Source organism: Gobio gobio (assembly GCF_949357685.1).
Source record: "Gobio gobio genome assembly, chromosome: 23".
NCBI lineage: Eukaryota > Metazoa > Chordata > Actinopteri > Cypriniformes > Gobionidae > Gobio > Gobio gobio.
The window spans coordinates 34951266-34969220 of record NC_137119.1 but is presented as its reverse complement, the minus strand read 5'-3'; the positions used below and the strand labels follow the sequence as shown (position 1 = coordinate 34969220).

At 40.4% G+C, this 17955-nt stretch overlaps 1 protein-coding gene across 2 annotated transcripts in view; it reads left to right on the top strand.

Annotated features, from left to right (window-relative positions):
• The window catches only part of rsu1 (Ras suppressor protein 1), a 48988-nt gene that overhangs the window by 19145 nt on the left and 11888 nt on the right, over positions 1-17955 (top strand). For both annotated transcript variants that reach the window (XM_079805630.1, XM_079805631.1), the window contains exons 7-8: positions 822-936; positions 6389-6521. In XM_079805630.1, the coding sequence (XP_079661756.1) occupies positions 822-936; positions 6389-6521 (248 nt within the window). The remainder of the gene's footprint in view (positions 1-821; positions 937-6388; positions 6522-17955) is intronic.

The following is a 17955-nucleotide window of genomic DNA, read 5'->3' as shown; positions in this document are numbered from 1 at the left end:
TCCCAACTGTTTACTCTTCTCTTTCTCCCAGACATTTACATTTTTTTACATTGTATGAGACATGCGTCAAGTATATGCCAACTAAACTAATCTTTAATCTTTTGAAAAAACTGAAACACACTTTTGGCCATGTATGGCCATGGATGCACACACTGTGCCAAGGAACCGTCTTCTTCCATTTTGCTATAAACTGATCAGTGTTCAAATTTTTTTTAGGAAACTTTACATGACCCTACATGAGTGATTACTGATAGGCTGTCTGCAAAAAAATAAATAAAAAATAAAAAAACATTTTAAAGAAGAAAAAAATCATCCACTGACTTTCAAAGCTGCTACAGAAACGACTTTTGACTTCGAGGACCTTGATATAAATGTAGTGGAGTAAAAAGTATGATATTTGTCTTTCAAATGTAGTGAAGTAAAAGTAAAAGTATCTCTAAAAAATAATACTCCAGTAAAGTACAGATACTCAAAAAGTGTACTTAAGTACACTACTCAAGTAAATGTATTTAGTTACTGTCCACCTCTGCTTCTAACACATCAACTTTGAGGACAAAATTTTCACTTGCTGCCTAATATATCCCACCCACTAACAGGTGCCATGATGAAGAGATAATCAGTGTTTTTCACTTCACCTGTCATAATGTTATGCCTGATCGGTATATATGTATATGTGCAATGTCTTGTCCCGTAGACTTCCTTATACAAATCATGCTCGGTAAGACCAGGGACATTTATTAAGAATGCCATTAAGGTTAATTATATCCTTTTGTCCCTTTTTTTTAGCTGTACTCTCTAATTCCTCACTCTTTCTTTTTCAGTTGAGTTTGAGGGACAATGACCTCATCTCTCTTCCCAAAGAGATCGGCGATCTGGCTCAGCTGAAGGAACTTCACATTCAAGGGAATAGACTCACTGTACTACCTCCTGAACTTGGTAAGACATTAACATGTCCTTGTGCGCAACACGTGTTCCCGGACCAACATCCTTTATATATTCCTATCAACCAATCAAAGCCTGACCTTAAAACTGGAGTGCAGTGACTGGTGGATAGGAATGCAAACTAATACACACCCTTCTCAACCAACAAAACATCCACACAGCTGTGCATTAGGGTGACCACCATGTGGGACAGTCCCGAAATTGGAAGATTTGTCCCGCGTCCTGCAAGACGTAAACCGCGTTCCGCATTTCATTTATGTACAATATAGCATACATGAATTACAGATCAATACAGGTGGAGTTGGGGAAGGTGGAGGGTTCCTGTAAGCGCTGCAAATGCTACAGCAAAAGCTGACCAAGTATTTGAAGGTTGATCAGCGAGCTCATTGGCTACTGATACATAAATTGTGCTCTATAGAGATTGATGTGATTGCAAGCTGATTGAGTTAAGGACAAATCTAGAGTTCCACGACACAACTTTATTTAGCAGACTTGATAGGTCCTGTAGAGTAAATTACAATTCGAACCTGGGCAAATTGAGTGCCAGTCACAATTAACAAAGCTTAATTGTGTGTGATTTATCTATGTCCCACATTGTCCCTCAGAATCACATCTACTGTCCTGCAACAGAGCAAAAACCAGGTGGTCACCCTACCCTACTGTGCATTCTAATTGGCTACAGATTTGTCATCTCTTGTGTGATTGGCTGGAAGCTCTGGGTTGCATCACACCTCAGAGTGGGACTGCTGGGGTCAACCCAGGTCGAGCTGCTCTCTACCTGAGTGACTTCACTTTGGGAGAACCTCCACACATACACTCACACATCAACTGCCCTTCTGACAGTAGTTTTTCCTCCTGTCTTGTTCCATTCCAACAGTTTAATCTATGATTCTAGTGTACCAGTATTCCAGCATTATGTCAGCACTCACCTTAAGTGTCATATAAATGTCGTGTGAAGGGTACGTGGACGAAGCGGTTTACAAGTTCCCAATTAGTTTTAAAAATTGCCCATTTCAGCTTGAATTTGCGAGGTGTATTTGGTTGAATCAAGCTTCAAAAATAGCACAATTCACGCTAGCTACTGCATAGCAACGCCCTCAACCACCCCACTTGCTCATGACTATGGTTTTGCACAGGCGAACAGCATTGTCTTAAATTTTTTGTTTTATGACTTGTGTAGTGTTTTAGCAATTGGCAGTTGTTTATTGCCGTTGTAGGTGTGTGTGAACTCTCTGGTCAGCAGGTCTTTGTCCTGTGCTCTCTATAGGGCAGACTCTTCCTGTGTGTAGCTTATTAGGACCCCTCTGTCATGTCCCTGTAATCCCACTCCACAAACCGGCCTCGTTAAGATGGGTGTATGTGTGTGAGAGGAGAGCCCAGCTAACAAGGAGCAACCAAGCGCACATGCCAAGAGCAGGAAAGGAAAAGGAGAGGAGAAAAAAGCGAGGGATGTGAACGAGAGTGTGCAAAGAGGACAGATAGACAGTCTTTACCATTCAGAACATCTCATGTGTAAAGCTGATGCTTTAAACTGTTTAAAATGTTGAAATGAAAAGAGGAAGAGGAGGGTGGAAATGGAACCTGGACCGATCGTTGAGTTTCTATCTGAAATAGTTGTACATATTGGTCTCTCGTCTAGGTCTTTTAGGTTCAGGGCTGATTTACACTAACGGTCATGTCTGACTGCGTTTGTGAGGTGTGGCATTGTGTGCCGGGGTCCAGGTTTAATTTCACCCCCTCTTTGACAGGCCGCTCAACACTTGCTAATCAGAAACTATTTAATTAGCCCCCTTGTGAGCTGAGATGAGCCACATTAGCACTTTGACCTGTACTGTTCCATCTGCACAATGTGAACTGGTTCTCTTCTGGTCTTTTGTTGTCACGTGTCATCTCCTGTCTCTTCCCTTTTCTAATAGTTTTTTCATCTGTTTCTTTTCTTGTTTCATCTGGGCTCTTTTATTTTCGTCTTGTCTCCTCTCCACTCGTCTCATCTCCTCTCCACTCGTCTCCTCTTGTCTCGTCTCGTCTCCTCTGGTCTTCTCTCCTCTTGTCTCCTCTCGTCTTGTCTCCACTCATCTCCTCTCCTCTTGTCTCCTCTTGTCTCCTCTCATCTGCTCTTGTCTCCTCTTGTCTTGTCTTGTCTCCTCTCGTCTCGTCTCCACTCATCTCCACTCGTCTCCTCTTGTCTCCTCTCGTCTAGTCTTGTCTCCTGTCCACTCATCTCCTCTCGTCTCCACTTGTGTCCTCTTATCTCCACTTGTCTCATCTCATCTCGTCTCCTCTCATTTCCTCTCCACTCGTCTCTTCTCGTCCCGTCTTGTCTCCTCTCGTCTCCTCTCCTCTCCACTCGTCTCCATGTCTCCTCTCGTCTAGTCTCGTCTCCTCTCCTCTCGTTTTGTCTCCTCTCCTCTCGTTTTGTCTCCTCTCGTCTTGTCTCCTCTCATCTCCTCTCCACTCGTCTCCTCTCGTCTTGTCTCCTCTCGTCTTGTCTCGTCTCGTCTTTTCTCCTCTCATCTCGTCTTGTCTCCTCTCCACTCGTCTCCTCTGGTCTTGTCTCCTCTGGTCTTGTCTCCTCTCGTCTCGTCTCGTCTCCATTCATCTCGTCTCCTTTTGTCTCCTTTTGTCTCCTCTTGTCTAGTCTCATCTCGTCTCCACTTGTCTCCTCTCATCTCCACTCGTCTCCACTTGTCTCCTCTCATCTCCACTCGTCTCCTCTCATCTTCACTCGTCTCCTCTCCACTTGTCTCCTCGTCTCCACTCGTCTCCTCTCCTCTCCACTTGTCTCCACTTGTCTCGTCTCCTCTCGTTTCGTCTCCTCTCCACTTGTCTCCCCTCGTCTCGTCTCCTCTCCACTTGTCTCCCCTCGTCTCGTCTCCTCTCCACTTGTCTCCTCGTCTCGTCTCCTCTCGTCTCCTCTCCTCTCCACTTGTCTCCTCGTCTCCTCTCGTCTCGTCTCCTCTCGTCTTGTCTCCTCTCCACTCGTCTCCTCTGGTCTTGTCTCCTCTGGTCTTGTCTCCTCTCGTCTCGTCTCCTCTCGTCTCGTCTCCATTCATCTCGTCTCCTTTTGTCTCCTCTTGTCTAGTCTCATCTCCTCTCCACTCGTCTCGTCTCCACTTGTCTCCTCTCATCTCCACTCGTCTCCACTTGTCTCCTCTCATCTCCACTCGTCTCCACTTGTCTCCTCTCATCTTCACTCGTCTCCTCTCCACTTGTCTCCTCGTCTCCACTCGTCTCCTCTCCACTTGTCTCCACTTGTCTCCTCGTCTCGTCTCCTCTCGTCTCCACTTGTCTCCTCGTCTCCTCTCGTCTTGTCTCCTCTCCACTCGTCTCCTCGTCTCGTCTCCTCTCGTCTTGTCTCCTCGTCTCGTCTCCTCTCCTCTCCACTTGTCTCCTCTCCACTCGTCTCCTCGTCTCGTGTCCTCTCATCTTGTCTCCTCTCCACTCGTCTCCTCGTCTCCTCTCGTCTCCTCTCCACTTGTCTCCTTGTCTCCTCTCGTCTTGTCTCGTCTCCTCTCGTCTTGTCTCCTCTCCACTCGTCTCCTCGTCTCGTCTCCTCTCGTCTTGTCTCCTCTCCACTCGTCGTCTCGTCTCCTCTAGTCTCGTCTCCTCTCCTCTCCACTTGTCTCCTCTCGTCTCATCTCCTCTCGTCTTGTCTCCTCTCCACTCGTCTCCTCTACTCTCTTCTCGTCTCCTCTCCACTTGTCTCCTCGTCTCGTCTCCTCTCGTCTTGTCTCCTCTCCACTTGTCTCCTCATCTCCTCTCGTCTAGTCTCCTCGTCTCCTCTCGTCTCGTCTCCTCTCGTCTCGTCTCCTCTCGTCTTGTCTCCTCTCCACTCGTCTCCTCGTCTAGTCTCCTCTCCTCTCCACTTGTCTCCTCGTCTCCTCTCGTCTTGTCTCCTCTCCACTTGTCTCCTCGTCTCGTCTCCTCTCGTCTCGTCTCCTCTCGTCTTGTCTCCTCTCCACTCGTCTCCTCGTCTCGTCTCCTCTCGTCTCCTCTCCTCTCCACTTGTCTCCTTTTCTCCTCTCGTCTTGTCTCGTCTCCTCTCGTCTTGTCTCCTCTCCACTCGTCTCCTCGTCTCGTCTCCTCTCGTCTTGTCTCCTCTCCACTCGTCTCCTCGTCTCGTCTCCTCTCCACTTGTCTCCTCGTCTCCTCTCGTCTTGTCTCCTCTCCACTTGTCTCCTCGTCTCGTCTCCTCTCGTCTCGTCTCCTCTCGTCTTGTCTCCTCTCCACTCGTCTCCTCGTCTCGTCTCCTCTCCTCTCCACTTGTCTCCTTGTCTCCTCTCGTCTTGTCTCGTCTCCTCTCGCCTTGTCTCGTCTCCTCTCGTCTTGTCTCCTCTCCACTCGTCTCCTCGTCTCGTCTCCTCTCGTCTTGTCTCCTCTCCACTCGTCGTCTCGTCTCCTCTAGTCTCGTCTCCTCTCCTCTCCACTTGTCTCCTCGTCTCGTCTCCTCTCGTCTCGTCTCCTCTCGTCTTGTCTCCTCTCCACTCGTCTCCTCTACTCTCTTCTCGTCTCCTCTCCACTTGTCTCCTCGTCTCGTCTCCTCTCGTCTTGTCTCCTCTCCACTTGTCTCCTCGTCTCCTCTCGTCTAGTCTCCTCGTCTCCTCTCGTCTCGTCTCCTCTCGTCTTGTCTCCTCTCCACTCGTCTCCTCGTCTCGTCTCCTCTCCTCTCCACTTGTCTCCTCTCGTCTTGTCTCCTCTCCACTCGTCTCCTCTACTCTCGTCTCGTCTCCTCTCCTCTCCACTTGTCTCCTCGTCTCGTCTCCTCTCGTCTCGTCTCCTCTCGTCTTGTCTCCTCTCCACTCGTCTCCTCTACTCTCTTCTCGTCTCATCTCGTCTCCTTTCCTCTCGTCTCCTCTGTCATTTTCTTGTCTCTTTTTCTCCTTGCTTCTCTTTTTTTATAGTCTCTTGCCTTTTCTTTTCTCATCTTGTATAGTCACTTTTTCTGTTCTGTTGTCTGCCCTTTCTCTTTTATCTTGTCTCGTCTTGTCCTGTCTCATCTCATTCCCCTTTTTTTTCTTGTCTCTTTCTCATAACTTCTCTTATCTCATCTCATCTCCTTCCCTCTCGTCTCGTCTCGTCTCGTCTCCTCTACTCTCTTCTCGTCTCATCTCGTCTCCTCTGTCATTTCTCTTTCTCATAACTTCTCTTATCTCTTCTTGCTTGTCTTGTTTTTTCTCTCATCTAATTTCACTTGGTCTCTTCTCTCTTATGTCTCATATCTTCTTGTTTTGACTCATTTTTTTCTCTCTTTTTATTTAATCTCGTCTCATCTGATCTCTTCATGTCTTATCTCATATTGTCTCTTCCTTTTCTCATCTCATTAGTTTTCTCGTTGCTTCCTTTTTTATCTTCTCATTTTTTCTTTCTTTACTCATCTTTTCTCTCCACATTTGATTTTTCCATCACACCATTCTTAATTTTACTCTCTCTCTCCCTCTCTCTCTAGGCAACCTGGACCTGACAGGCCCAAAGCAGGTGTTTAAGGCTGAGAATAACTCCTGGGTGATTCCCATAGCAGACCAGTTCCAGTTGGGCATTTCTCATGTCTTTGAGTACATCCGCTCGGAGACCTACAAGTAGTAAGTGAATCTCTCCATCCCTCTGTGGTGTTAAACATCCAGGAGCATGTGCAGTGAATCTGAGTGACACAGAAGATATAGTACCTTGATGGTTAGGGATCCTAGCTGCTTGCACAAAGGTTGAAGGTTCGATCTCTAGTAGTAGTGGCCGAGACAAATCATCTCGCCTACCTCCAGGTTTAAAAACTCTTGAACACCGGCATCATTCACTAAAGAATCATTGGGGTGTTTGCTTGACGTATTGCTTAGCCCGCAGTCAGATGTGCCAGTGTTCATTTCGATAGCCGGAGGCCAGCAGCGGCCCTGCTCAACTCGTGATGCATCGAATGCTACAACTCCAGCCGGTAAAACACGATGCTAGTCGTGGAACTCATATTAGATCAAACGCACATCAGCAGCCCTGATTTGGACACCCTCACTGGGTCTTTAACTAAGAGAAATGTCCTGAAATGTCTTGCTAAATACAAAGTATAAATTTAGTCCCTCTATACAGGCCAGTTTTATTGTGGCACATATTTTTCTGGAACAACCCTTAGGATGGTGATGAAAGAGAGGAAAGGTGCAGTTCTCTTATTATTTCAGGATCTGATGATTTAATGCACAATCAAACTAATTAAAATGAAAGCTCGAGGCGTTACCCTGAAAGTCATGTCGCTCTCTCTCTCTCTCTTTCGGTATCTCTCTCATTCCCCTTACACGCTACAAAATCTTTTGCAAAAGAAATCTTTTATTTTCATTAATTTGAAGTGACTTTTTGCATCGGGTGACAATAGCACTAGCCATATAGCGCAGCTTTTTACTCTCAATAATCTAGTGGAACCCAAAAAAACTTAATTTTTTTTTTTTATTTTGTTGTAGAGAGGTACATTTTTAGAATATATTATCTCAATATTTATTATGTTATTAAATATAGTTTTACTATATAGTGTGTATATATAGCAATATATAGTGTGTATGTGTGTATATATATTTATATTTTATAATGTACTATATACTATATACATATAATATATAGTACATTATAAAATACAAAATATATACATATATTATAACAATACAATTTTTGTAAGAACATATGCTAGTATATATTAACATAGTAACATATAAAAACATATATAGTATATATATATTATAAAATGAAATGGAATTGCAGTATTTTAATCATATGTTACTAAACAAACATGGCTCAGACCTGACAAACCTGATGTAATCCATTTGACCTGGGGGAAGGAAGTTTCCTGACTAATTGAAGTATATGTTTCACGGCCCTGTTCCACTTACCAATCCCCCTCAATAGGAGAGGCAAATCCCCCTCTGTTTGATCATTTAGCTGCTTGCTGTGCCGCTTTCTGGAGAGGACCATCGTAACCCACTTACCGGAACTGATCTTCCCCTACGGGCACAGTCAGAACCACCACGCATCTCAGTGTGTGCTGACACCGTGACCGCGCGTGTGTGAACGTCTGTGCAGTGTGTAATAATCAGATACCGCTGCTTGAAATGTTTTGAATATTTTCGATATGTTGACTGCATATCATTCGTTCTAATGCGCGAAACTCAATATTTCGCTTTAGCATCGTTCACACTTTCTGTACGCTGCTTTGTATCGAAGTCCACAAGGTTTGAAGGTTATGTCGCTGAGAGCTGACATTGCAGATTCGGTTTGATAAAGGAGAATTTTTGAGTGAATCAATGCAGTCTGGAGCTGTCATCCATTTTGTGTCAAGCAGTCATCAAAACTGCAGTATGCGTTAGACTTTTGAGTCCGATATCTGAGTCTAAGCAGTTCTGACCACCATTTATCTTTCTGTAGTTATCTTTTGTACTTTGTTGTGACATTTAGTCAGAATTACTTCTTAAAGTGATAGTTCACCCAAAAATGAAAATTACCCCTTGATTTACTCACCCTCAACTTCAAGCCATCCTAGGTGAATATGACATTCTTCTTTCAGACGAATACAATTAGAGTTATACTAACAAATGTCCTGGCTCTTCCAAGCCTTATAATGGCAGTGAATGGCAGCCCAAAATTTGAATCCCACAAAAGTGTATCCATCCATTATAAAAGTAATCCACGCGGCTCCGAGGGGTTAAAAAAAGGCCTTCTGAAGTGAATCGATGGAAAAATATCCATATTTAAAACTTTATGAAGTAAAATATCTAGCTTTCTTCAACTTACGAAGACAGTGTAATGCCTCTCGCAGTTCAAAACGCTTATGCTACGTCCGACGTCAGTTTCACTTTTTCCGTAAGTTGAATACAGAAGGTGGTTTTATAAAAAATTGAATATTTAAAATAATTTTGTTTATAAAAATGTATTTGTCGTTGAATCATTCATTCAAGCAATTCATTCAGAAATGTTGATTCATCCAGTAATGAAACAAGTGAAGTCTTTGAGTCATTGAATCACTCACTCAACCCTATTTTTTAAAATAATTAATTCCATAATTAACATTTTGTCAGAACCTCTAGTAAATTACATATTTTGTTTAGTTGTTTGTTTAGAATCGTGGGAGAATTGCGGGAGAAACAAAAAAAAAAATGGATTCTCAATTTATCCAGAATTGGGCAGCTCTCATGTTTACCTTCTGTCAGTCATAATGGGAGGTTTTACATGGTCAAGTCAAGAAATAGCATCAAAAACCCATTTTACTTGGGTAATGTGACATATATTTTTGAGGAAAAATATCAGGCAGGATTTTATCCATTGGAAATTATTTGGATCGTGAAAACTGGACATATAATATATCAATTTATATGCCAAATGAGAACCATTTTTCTTTACAAATGTCATTATTTGCTATTATTAATGTAAAGTAGTACAGTAACCTATTAGTAAAACAGTTACTTAAACAATGACGAAATAGCTATTTGCTTGGTAAATGCACAAAGAAAGTAAATCTGGTCAATTCTATCGTCGTGTTGACTTTGAGGATGGTCATGAGTGACTGTTGTTTATTGATGTCCTAAGCAGAAATTTATTTTATAGGTTCTAGGTTATGATATAGCTTGAGGATTTTGACACAGAATGAAAGCGCACAAACATTAAGTCAGTCCAAAGTCTTTTGTGTTCATTTCTAACGCCAATGCAAAGATGCTCTCCTCTCGTGTGTTTGCTCCTCTGTTTGTTTATGTGCCTGCAAGAGAGACGAGTCAGTTGTCTCACATTAGACAAGTGTTAACGGTGTGTAATTCTCAGTAGGTGTGTGTCCACGGTTCAACAGTTTCATTCTCACCTGACTAAATGTCCTTCAGCTTAGAAATCACAAGACTCACACCTCTGTCCCTCTCTCTTCGCCATTCCTCACCTCATCCAGTTTTCACTCCTGATGGACATTTTCTCATTTAAGATCACTGATCCAGCATTTCGAAATACCAGTATGTTAAAGCTGCAGAAGACAGCCACATCCAGGCTGCTTTCATTTTTAATTGGTAGGGGCATACCAATTTAACCAGGCATGCTCCATCTATTTTAAGTGGGTGTGCACAATATATCTATCCCATTTGGCCAACATTTAATGTTTTTTGTTCACTATATATCGACCAGTATTGTAGATTAGTATTGTATTTTAATCTAATATGTAATATCATCAGACAACCATTAGCTGCGTTTACTTGGACCCTTATAATCCGATCGTAACCAGACTAGTAGCACAATCGGAACAAAGAAGTCACATCGGAATGAATTGGCCAGATCTGATTCAAATTTCATTTGTATTGTAGGGGGGGCTGGGTTATTCCTTTTGTAATCCGATTGAGATGGCATGAAAACACTTGATCAGATTGAAAACCCAAACTGGAAAGTAATGCGCATGTGCAATGACGTAGAAAAAACGTAATGTATGACGCACAGAACGAGCTGTTCTTCCTGTTGAATAAAGTGTCATAAATGATTGTCCTGTCGTTCTAAAAAAAATGTTTTATTCGAGCAGGACAATGTCCAATCAGTCCTTCTTTTGGACTCTTATCCTCATACGCTTTGTTTTGGGCGCGGGAATGGGCGTTTTTACAGTTTGATAAATATAAGCAGCGTGGCATAATGGTTCCTGACATTACTCTGTAGGCCAACCTCCAGTTAGCATCACAATGGTTCCCTTGAGAAAAACCCAATAGGATTTTCCCATAAGATTTTGGATTATCGCTAAAAACGAGCTCTGTGGTCAACAAAAGTTTATGATACTTGCTAGCCTGACAAGCCAGAGATCACCATTGGCAGGGCTCAATCTGAGGGGCTGGATAAACAGTTGTCTTTCAAATTCCCTCTGCACGCAATAGGATAGCGCTACAAACAACCAGAGCGCTATCAGTGGTAAGACAACAATCACAAGCGGATTGTGGCTGAGTCCCATGCGTTTTCCCACCAGCGGAGCTAGTTGATAGATTAAACTTTTGCCATATCCGGTCGGCAAAACTCCGAACATATCTTCCTTTTTTAAGAATGACTTCAGTACCATTCTTTGTTAGCAGGGAAGTAGCAGGGAATTCAAGCAGAACCGTCACAACTGCCGTCATTATGTTAAGCCCGCCCATCGACTCTATACACAATGTGATTGGCCTGACTAGAGTTTGGTTTTTCAAGCTCACAAGCCAACAGAGAGTTGCTAGACCACACTGGCTTGATTACATTTACATACAATTACATTTGCTGCCGCTAGGGTGCATCTGGATTTCTAGGCTAGATACTTGCACGTTTTGTCCATCAATATAATTATCACAGATGAACACAACTTTTATGAATTTAGTCTAAATGCAGTTGACAGAAGTAAAAAGCTAAATTTAAGCTATAAACAGAACTACACCACGGTCCCACGAATTCAGCGTCACCATCACTAAGCTTTCGACAACTCTTTCAGTTTTTATTTAAAAACGTTTTCCCAGAAAGTTTGAGTCTGACTAGTTTATAAGAGCACAATTATGAGCATAATGAGGCTGTAAAAATGGACTGAGCTTACCTTTTCGACGTGATTACGTTTAATGTCCCCGACAGCCTGTGTAGTCCCATTTAACCACGTTTTAGCGACTGCCTTTTTCAAAACACGTTACAGTGGGGTAATACTGATGTATTTTATGTTGTAGAATAAAACATGAAAGTGTCTTGAGCTTGTGTTCACCACAGGCCATTTTAGCCATTTAACCAAAACCCCATAAAAAAAAAAAACATTGAGTTCTGGACGAGGGAACTGGAAGTGCTAAAATGCTAACTCGCTGTGTTTTTGACTACAAATTGATGTCATACCTGCGGCACTCTATTAGGACGTTCATGTGCATGTAAAGGCATGCGTCTAAAAACTTTTAGCAATATAGTGTATGTATATAAATGTGTGTGTATATATTTCTACCAAAATTTGGTAGGTATACCTACTGGACAAATCAGGTAGACCTAGTGTGGGCAAACGTCACCACATTCATTTAATATTCATGAGCCAAGCAAATCTTCGAAGCCCGATATTTGTTCCCAGATCCACCCCTGGTTTTAGGATATTATTTTTTAGTTTTGTTGTAACTGATGTTCATTTGATGGCTGTTTAGATCATGAGTCATGATGCTTCTTGAGGGCTGACGTTTTGTCGAATATTCTAGTCATTTATCTTGAATTCACACAGATGTCTGGAATTAAAACGCTTGACAACGAGTCTTTACCATCCTCTCGTTTCCTGCTCTTCTGTCAGTAGGTTTGGTCGTAGTGTGAACCATGGGCGGAGGAGGAGGAGGGGGGGGGTAACCTGTCATGCATATTTCATGGGGCGGCTTGTTAACCTGACAGAAGGATCTTATATCTGACTGACAGCATTGGGGAGACTCTTCGTGCTCATAATGCATTAACATATCGTAAAGCCGCCTTCCCGCCATCTTTTATTCATCGATAACTCTAAACGCTTGTTGACCGCGCTAAAACCGCCACAGCTCTCTTCACAGCTGTCCAGGGCTGACTGAAAAACCAACCACAATTAACTTCCCAGCGGCACAGACCCTGACATGCACACATATAGGAAGTCCCGCATCTATCTGCTCGCGGACCAGTGGTATGAGTCAGCGGGAAGGGAAGGTCGCAGATTAGGAATTGTTGCATGTGTATTTTTGATAAAGAGATACAGACACCTCTCATTCTGTGACAGCTTGGGTCAGAGGTCACATTTTCAGTGTTTGACTGTGATTTTTGGTCACTTTAATATTACATGTTATATTCTTTAATTTTAAATAGCATATCATTTTACTATATAATTCAATTTAATGGCATATTTTAGTCAACGATAATACCATTTTAGTTGTTGGTCATTTCCAAAATGAATTTGATAATTATATGTATCAAAATATAATTTAATGTATTAATTTATGTAACAAACAAATAAAAGATTTATCAACATAAACAAAACCAAACCACTAAAAAACTGTGGCCATTGAAGGTGCATTATGTGACATTTTTTTCAGTAAAATATCCAAAAACCACTAGGCCAGTGTTATATATTTTGTTCATTTGAGCACTTACAATATCCCAAATGTTTCCAACTATTTGTAAATCGTGAGAAAATTGCTATTTTAACGAAGGAGCCGGGACGTGTGAGGGAGTCGCCTGTCAATGGTGTCAAATCTGCGTTACCCTCGGTTTTATTTTGCAGAAATGCTTTACTCTCACTGCAGTGTGAACAAGTGTCATAGCAGCCGCCGAGCGAACGCACAAAGTAACGTCATAACATAATTTTCAACACACTCAGATGTATCTAATATGATAAACAGAGCTGCGTTACCTCATACTCATGACCGGAAAAGTGGAAGTGGCGACGGTGGCTGTGACATAATAAAAGTCCAATATTCATATATATAAATATTCATATAAATAAAAGTTGTTCATCTTTTTAACAACCGCTCCAACGGCCTTGCTCGGCTCCACAACACTTGGTCCTGCTCTGCTTCAGACTACAGTAACATTAATAATCGCATCCATGAACATGATTTCTGCCCGAGTCCTATCCCGATTCTTTTCCACCGGCTGTGAGGTGAAGACCACATGTCCCAAGAGTCTGCGCTCAAACGTGGCGTCATCAAACTACGCCTTTGGTTTGAATAGGCGATCTCTAGTGGACGGAAAAGTTACATAGTGCACCTTTAAGAATAGTGCCGAAGTATTTCAGCTGCTTTTTGGACGTTACTTAATTTTGAGAATGACTAGCACTTAATTTCATTCACTTAATTGTTTGCCAGCCGTGTTAGCATTTATTTATACACTATTACAGCATTATTCATATTTTTATGTTATGTTTTCAGATGTTATAGCTTTATTTTTATTTCAATATAAGTTTTAATATTTTTAGTACTTCAAGTTATTCTCTGTCAGTTAGTGGCCAAGATAACCATTTTTTTTTAGTTTAGGTTTTTCATATAATATTGTTTTGTTTTGTTTATTTTGTTTGGTTTTATTTTATTTTATTTTGTTGTGTTTATTTATGTATGTTATATGTTAAGTTATATGTTAAAGGGTTAGTTCACCCAAAAATGAAAATGATGTCATTAATGACTCACTCTCATGTCGTTCCACACCTGTAAGATCTCCGTTCACCTTCGGAACACAGTTTAAGATATTTTAGATTTAGTCCAAGAGCTTTCTGTCCCTCCATTGAAAATGTATGTACGGTATACTGTCCATGTCCAGAAAGGTAATAAAAACATCATCAAAGTAGTCCATGTGACATCAGTGGGTTAGTTAGATTTTTTTTGATGCATCAAAAATACATTTTGGTCCAAAAATAACAAAAACTACGACTTTATTCAGCATTGTCTTCTCTTCCGTGTCTGTTGTCAATCCGCGTTCACGACGCCGCAGTGACGCTACTGATGTGTTATCTGGTGCGCCCGAGCTTCTTTTACAGTCTGAGGGAGCTCTCGGACTAAAATATCTTAAACTGTGTTCCGAAGATGAACGGAGATCTTACGGGTGTGGAACGACATGAGGGTGAGTCATTAATTACATAATTTTAATTTTTGGGTTAACTAACCCTTTAAGTTATATGTTCAGTTATATGTTAAGAATGTCTTATTTAATGTTTTTGTTGTTGTTGTATAGTTTTAGTTAATAATAACAGCTGATCTAAATAGGGTAGGTTTTGGTGAGCTAATAACTTGCAAAGCCTTGGGAGACAAAAATGGCTGACCGTGCATGTGCCATTTTGAGACCATCCAACAAACTGATTATGTGAATCAATTATTTAAACATTTTCCTCTGAAAACATTGTTAGTACATGAATATATTGCGGAGTTATTTTTATCATCATATGTTTTAATCAATGGTCTTATTGTTGATAAAAAATAAAAATAAAAACTTTGTCAGCTGACTTTTCGTCAGTATTTTTATTGATGAGATTAACTCTGCTGAGAGCACTGATAATTTACTCTGAGTAGAAACAGATAACTTGACAGCATATTGCCAGTAATGTGATGTAAAAGATCAGTTAGCATAACAGGATTAAAGATGATATCAATACTGATATACTCTCGAGATGCACTGATTATGAGGGTTACTGTTTGTACAAACCATGAAACCACTTGATTTTCTATTGCAGTTTCACTAATACACAGTGACTTTTTGTTTTGTTTTAGTGCAAAGCTTTTAATAAGGAATGCGTTTTAAAAATATTTTATGAAGACGTGAAGAATTTGTCAATTTTGTGTGTGACTAGTTATCCATATAACACTGCACACACTGCAAGTGCCTGAAAATTGCTTCGTGTGAGAAACAGATCAACATTTAAGCCATTATTCATTGAAATTCTTCCCAGCTGTTGTAGTTCTCAAATCTCAATTGCAGTTAGTTTGAATATGGAAGAAAGCTCAATGGGGAGTTCTGAAAACTAATGCTATGAGTTTCTGTAAGTTAACTCCACTGTGCATGTTCCCACAGACAGACTCTTTCCTTTCCATATTCTCTCTAATTATATTCATGCATTGCTGCAAAAGAACTGACACCATCAGGTTTCCCATAATGCAATGGCAAAATTGGTTTATTGATTGAAAAAGTTTATTTTCAGATGAAACGGACAAGGTGTGTTGCTGTTGGTAGTATCTTTTGAAGGTTATTTGTTTTGTCATCAACATGAGTACCACTGTGAGTACTAGCAGCAGTTGTTTACTAGTGTTTTTAGATCACAACTAGATATTTGATAGATCTACGGCCACTATTGGATATTGAATTGTGCATGCTCGTTTCTCATTTCTTAGAATACTATTGTCAGGGATTTCCTGCATATCCTCCTTTCTGTCTCTTCCTCCCTACATCCTTAAAACTACTTTTGGTCACACTTTAGTTTAGGTTCCAATTCTCACAATTAACTATGACTTTTGCCTCTGTAAACTCCTAATTACTGCTTATTAATAGTTGGATCAGTATTTGTAAATTTTAGGTATTAGGTAGGAATAGGATTAAAGGAACACGCCTACTTTTTGGGACTTTAGCTAATTCACCGTATCCCCCAGAGTTAGATAAGTCCATACATACCATTCTCATCTCTGTGCGTGCCATAACTCTGTCTGACGCACCCACCGCTAGCCTTAGCACAAAGACTGGAGGTAAATGGCTCCAGCTAGCCTACTGCTCAATAAGTGACAAAATAACGCCTGAAAATAGGCTAAATTCTGTCAACATAACTAACGTGACAACCTGCTTGCACAGGGAGCGTGCTGGGGACTATTTTCAGGCGCTGCGTAATATCATTGTGCCGCTGCACCCATGGGAGGGCGCAAAGTTCCATTATTATTACGCAGGATTGAGAGTATAGTTCCTAGCCATATCGGTCTAGAAAATCGCAACTTTTCGTTTTCCGTCGGTCTTAGTGCACGATGTAACTATACACATCACAACATGTAAATAGGAAAATGTTGGCGTTATTTTGTCCCTTATTGAGCGGTAGGCTAGCTGGAGCCATTTACCTCCAGTCTTGATGAATAAGCTAAAGTCCCAAAAAAAGTTGGCGTGTTCCTTTAAAGGATGTAGAATATGGTCATGAGGAATGAGGCATAATTATGTGCTTTATATGTACTAATAAACAGCCAATATCCTAGTAATATGCATGCTAATAAGCATCTATAGTTAATAGTGAGATTTGGAACCTAAACTAAAGTGTTACCGGGTCATTCCACGAAATCGGTGCCTTTTCAACTTAGAAAAATTAAAATATAAAATAAGTTTAATCTATGTTTTAAAAATATCCATGAAATGAAGACAGCTTAAAATGACAATAAATTCTATTGTGCCATCTCAGGCTATGAAATTTTTTATTTTATGACTATTTATCTACCTCATGTTTTGATATTTTTGTCATCCCTGTTACAGACACAAGCGTTACTATATACAATAGTTTTAATTAGAAATATGTTATAGTTGTAACATATTTGAGCAGTATTTTAGTCCCTCTTTTCAGTTGGATTGTTTCAAATTTTGGATAATTTTTTTCAATCTTATATTTGTCATTCAGATGACCAATAATTTACTAATTTTAGAGGATGATCACATGCCAATTAAGAAAAATATATATTTTTACAAGAGAGATATTAAAAGAAGGGCTTTGTTCAAAATACAATGTTGATAGGTATACAATGGAAAAACTGGGAAGGCCATTTCAAATATAATTTTAATATTTTTTATGAAATTAATGACGGTAACAGGATTGACATCATGGTAACAGGACTGACCAGAGTAACAGGGATGACAGGACACACATTCTTCAGCATACACTGCACAAATTTGTTTACATAATATTGTAAACTTTTTAAATTGCATTATATTTTTTGCACTTACTTGGCATAGTTGTATTAGTGAAGCACATTACATTTCAAAGATATCTAAAATTTTGACTACCATAGTAGGAAAAAAATATGGAGGGCGAGATCTGCTTGGTTACAAACATTCTTCCAATATCATTTGTTTTTCTGCTGCACTTAATGGCATACTACTATCATCTGAAAAAGTGCATTAAAGTGCAAATATAAAATAAAATTTAAATCACACAAATGTTAAAACTATTTAAACAGTTAATACTTTAATTACCAATAATACTAATACCAACAATTCTAACTAAAAATGTAACTGATCCTCATATACCACCCACTCTGAATAATATAGGCATTAGCTCAATAATACACGCAGGATGACATTTAAAAATGTTTGCATTTTACACAGATAAACTTTAAAAACAGATTGGCTTAGGTGACACATGTAATGTCATCCCTGTTACCCACATGTCACAACCTGTTACTAGAAAAGTAACAGGGCTGACGGTAACAGGTTTGACAAATTCAAGCTAATTTGCTAACTGCTAGCTAACAGACAATACCACAAAAGCACATGGTGTAAACTTTGAAGCGATATTACTTGTAGATATTGATTTCATTATGTTAAATAAATAATAATTTTACTTTATACTTTAAAAATGGTAACAGGTTTGAC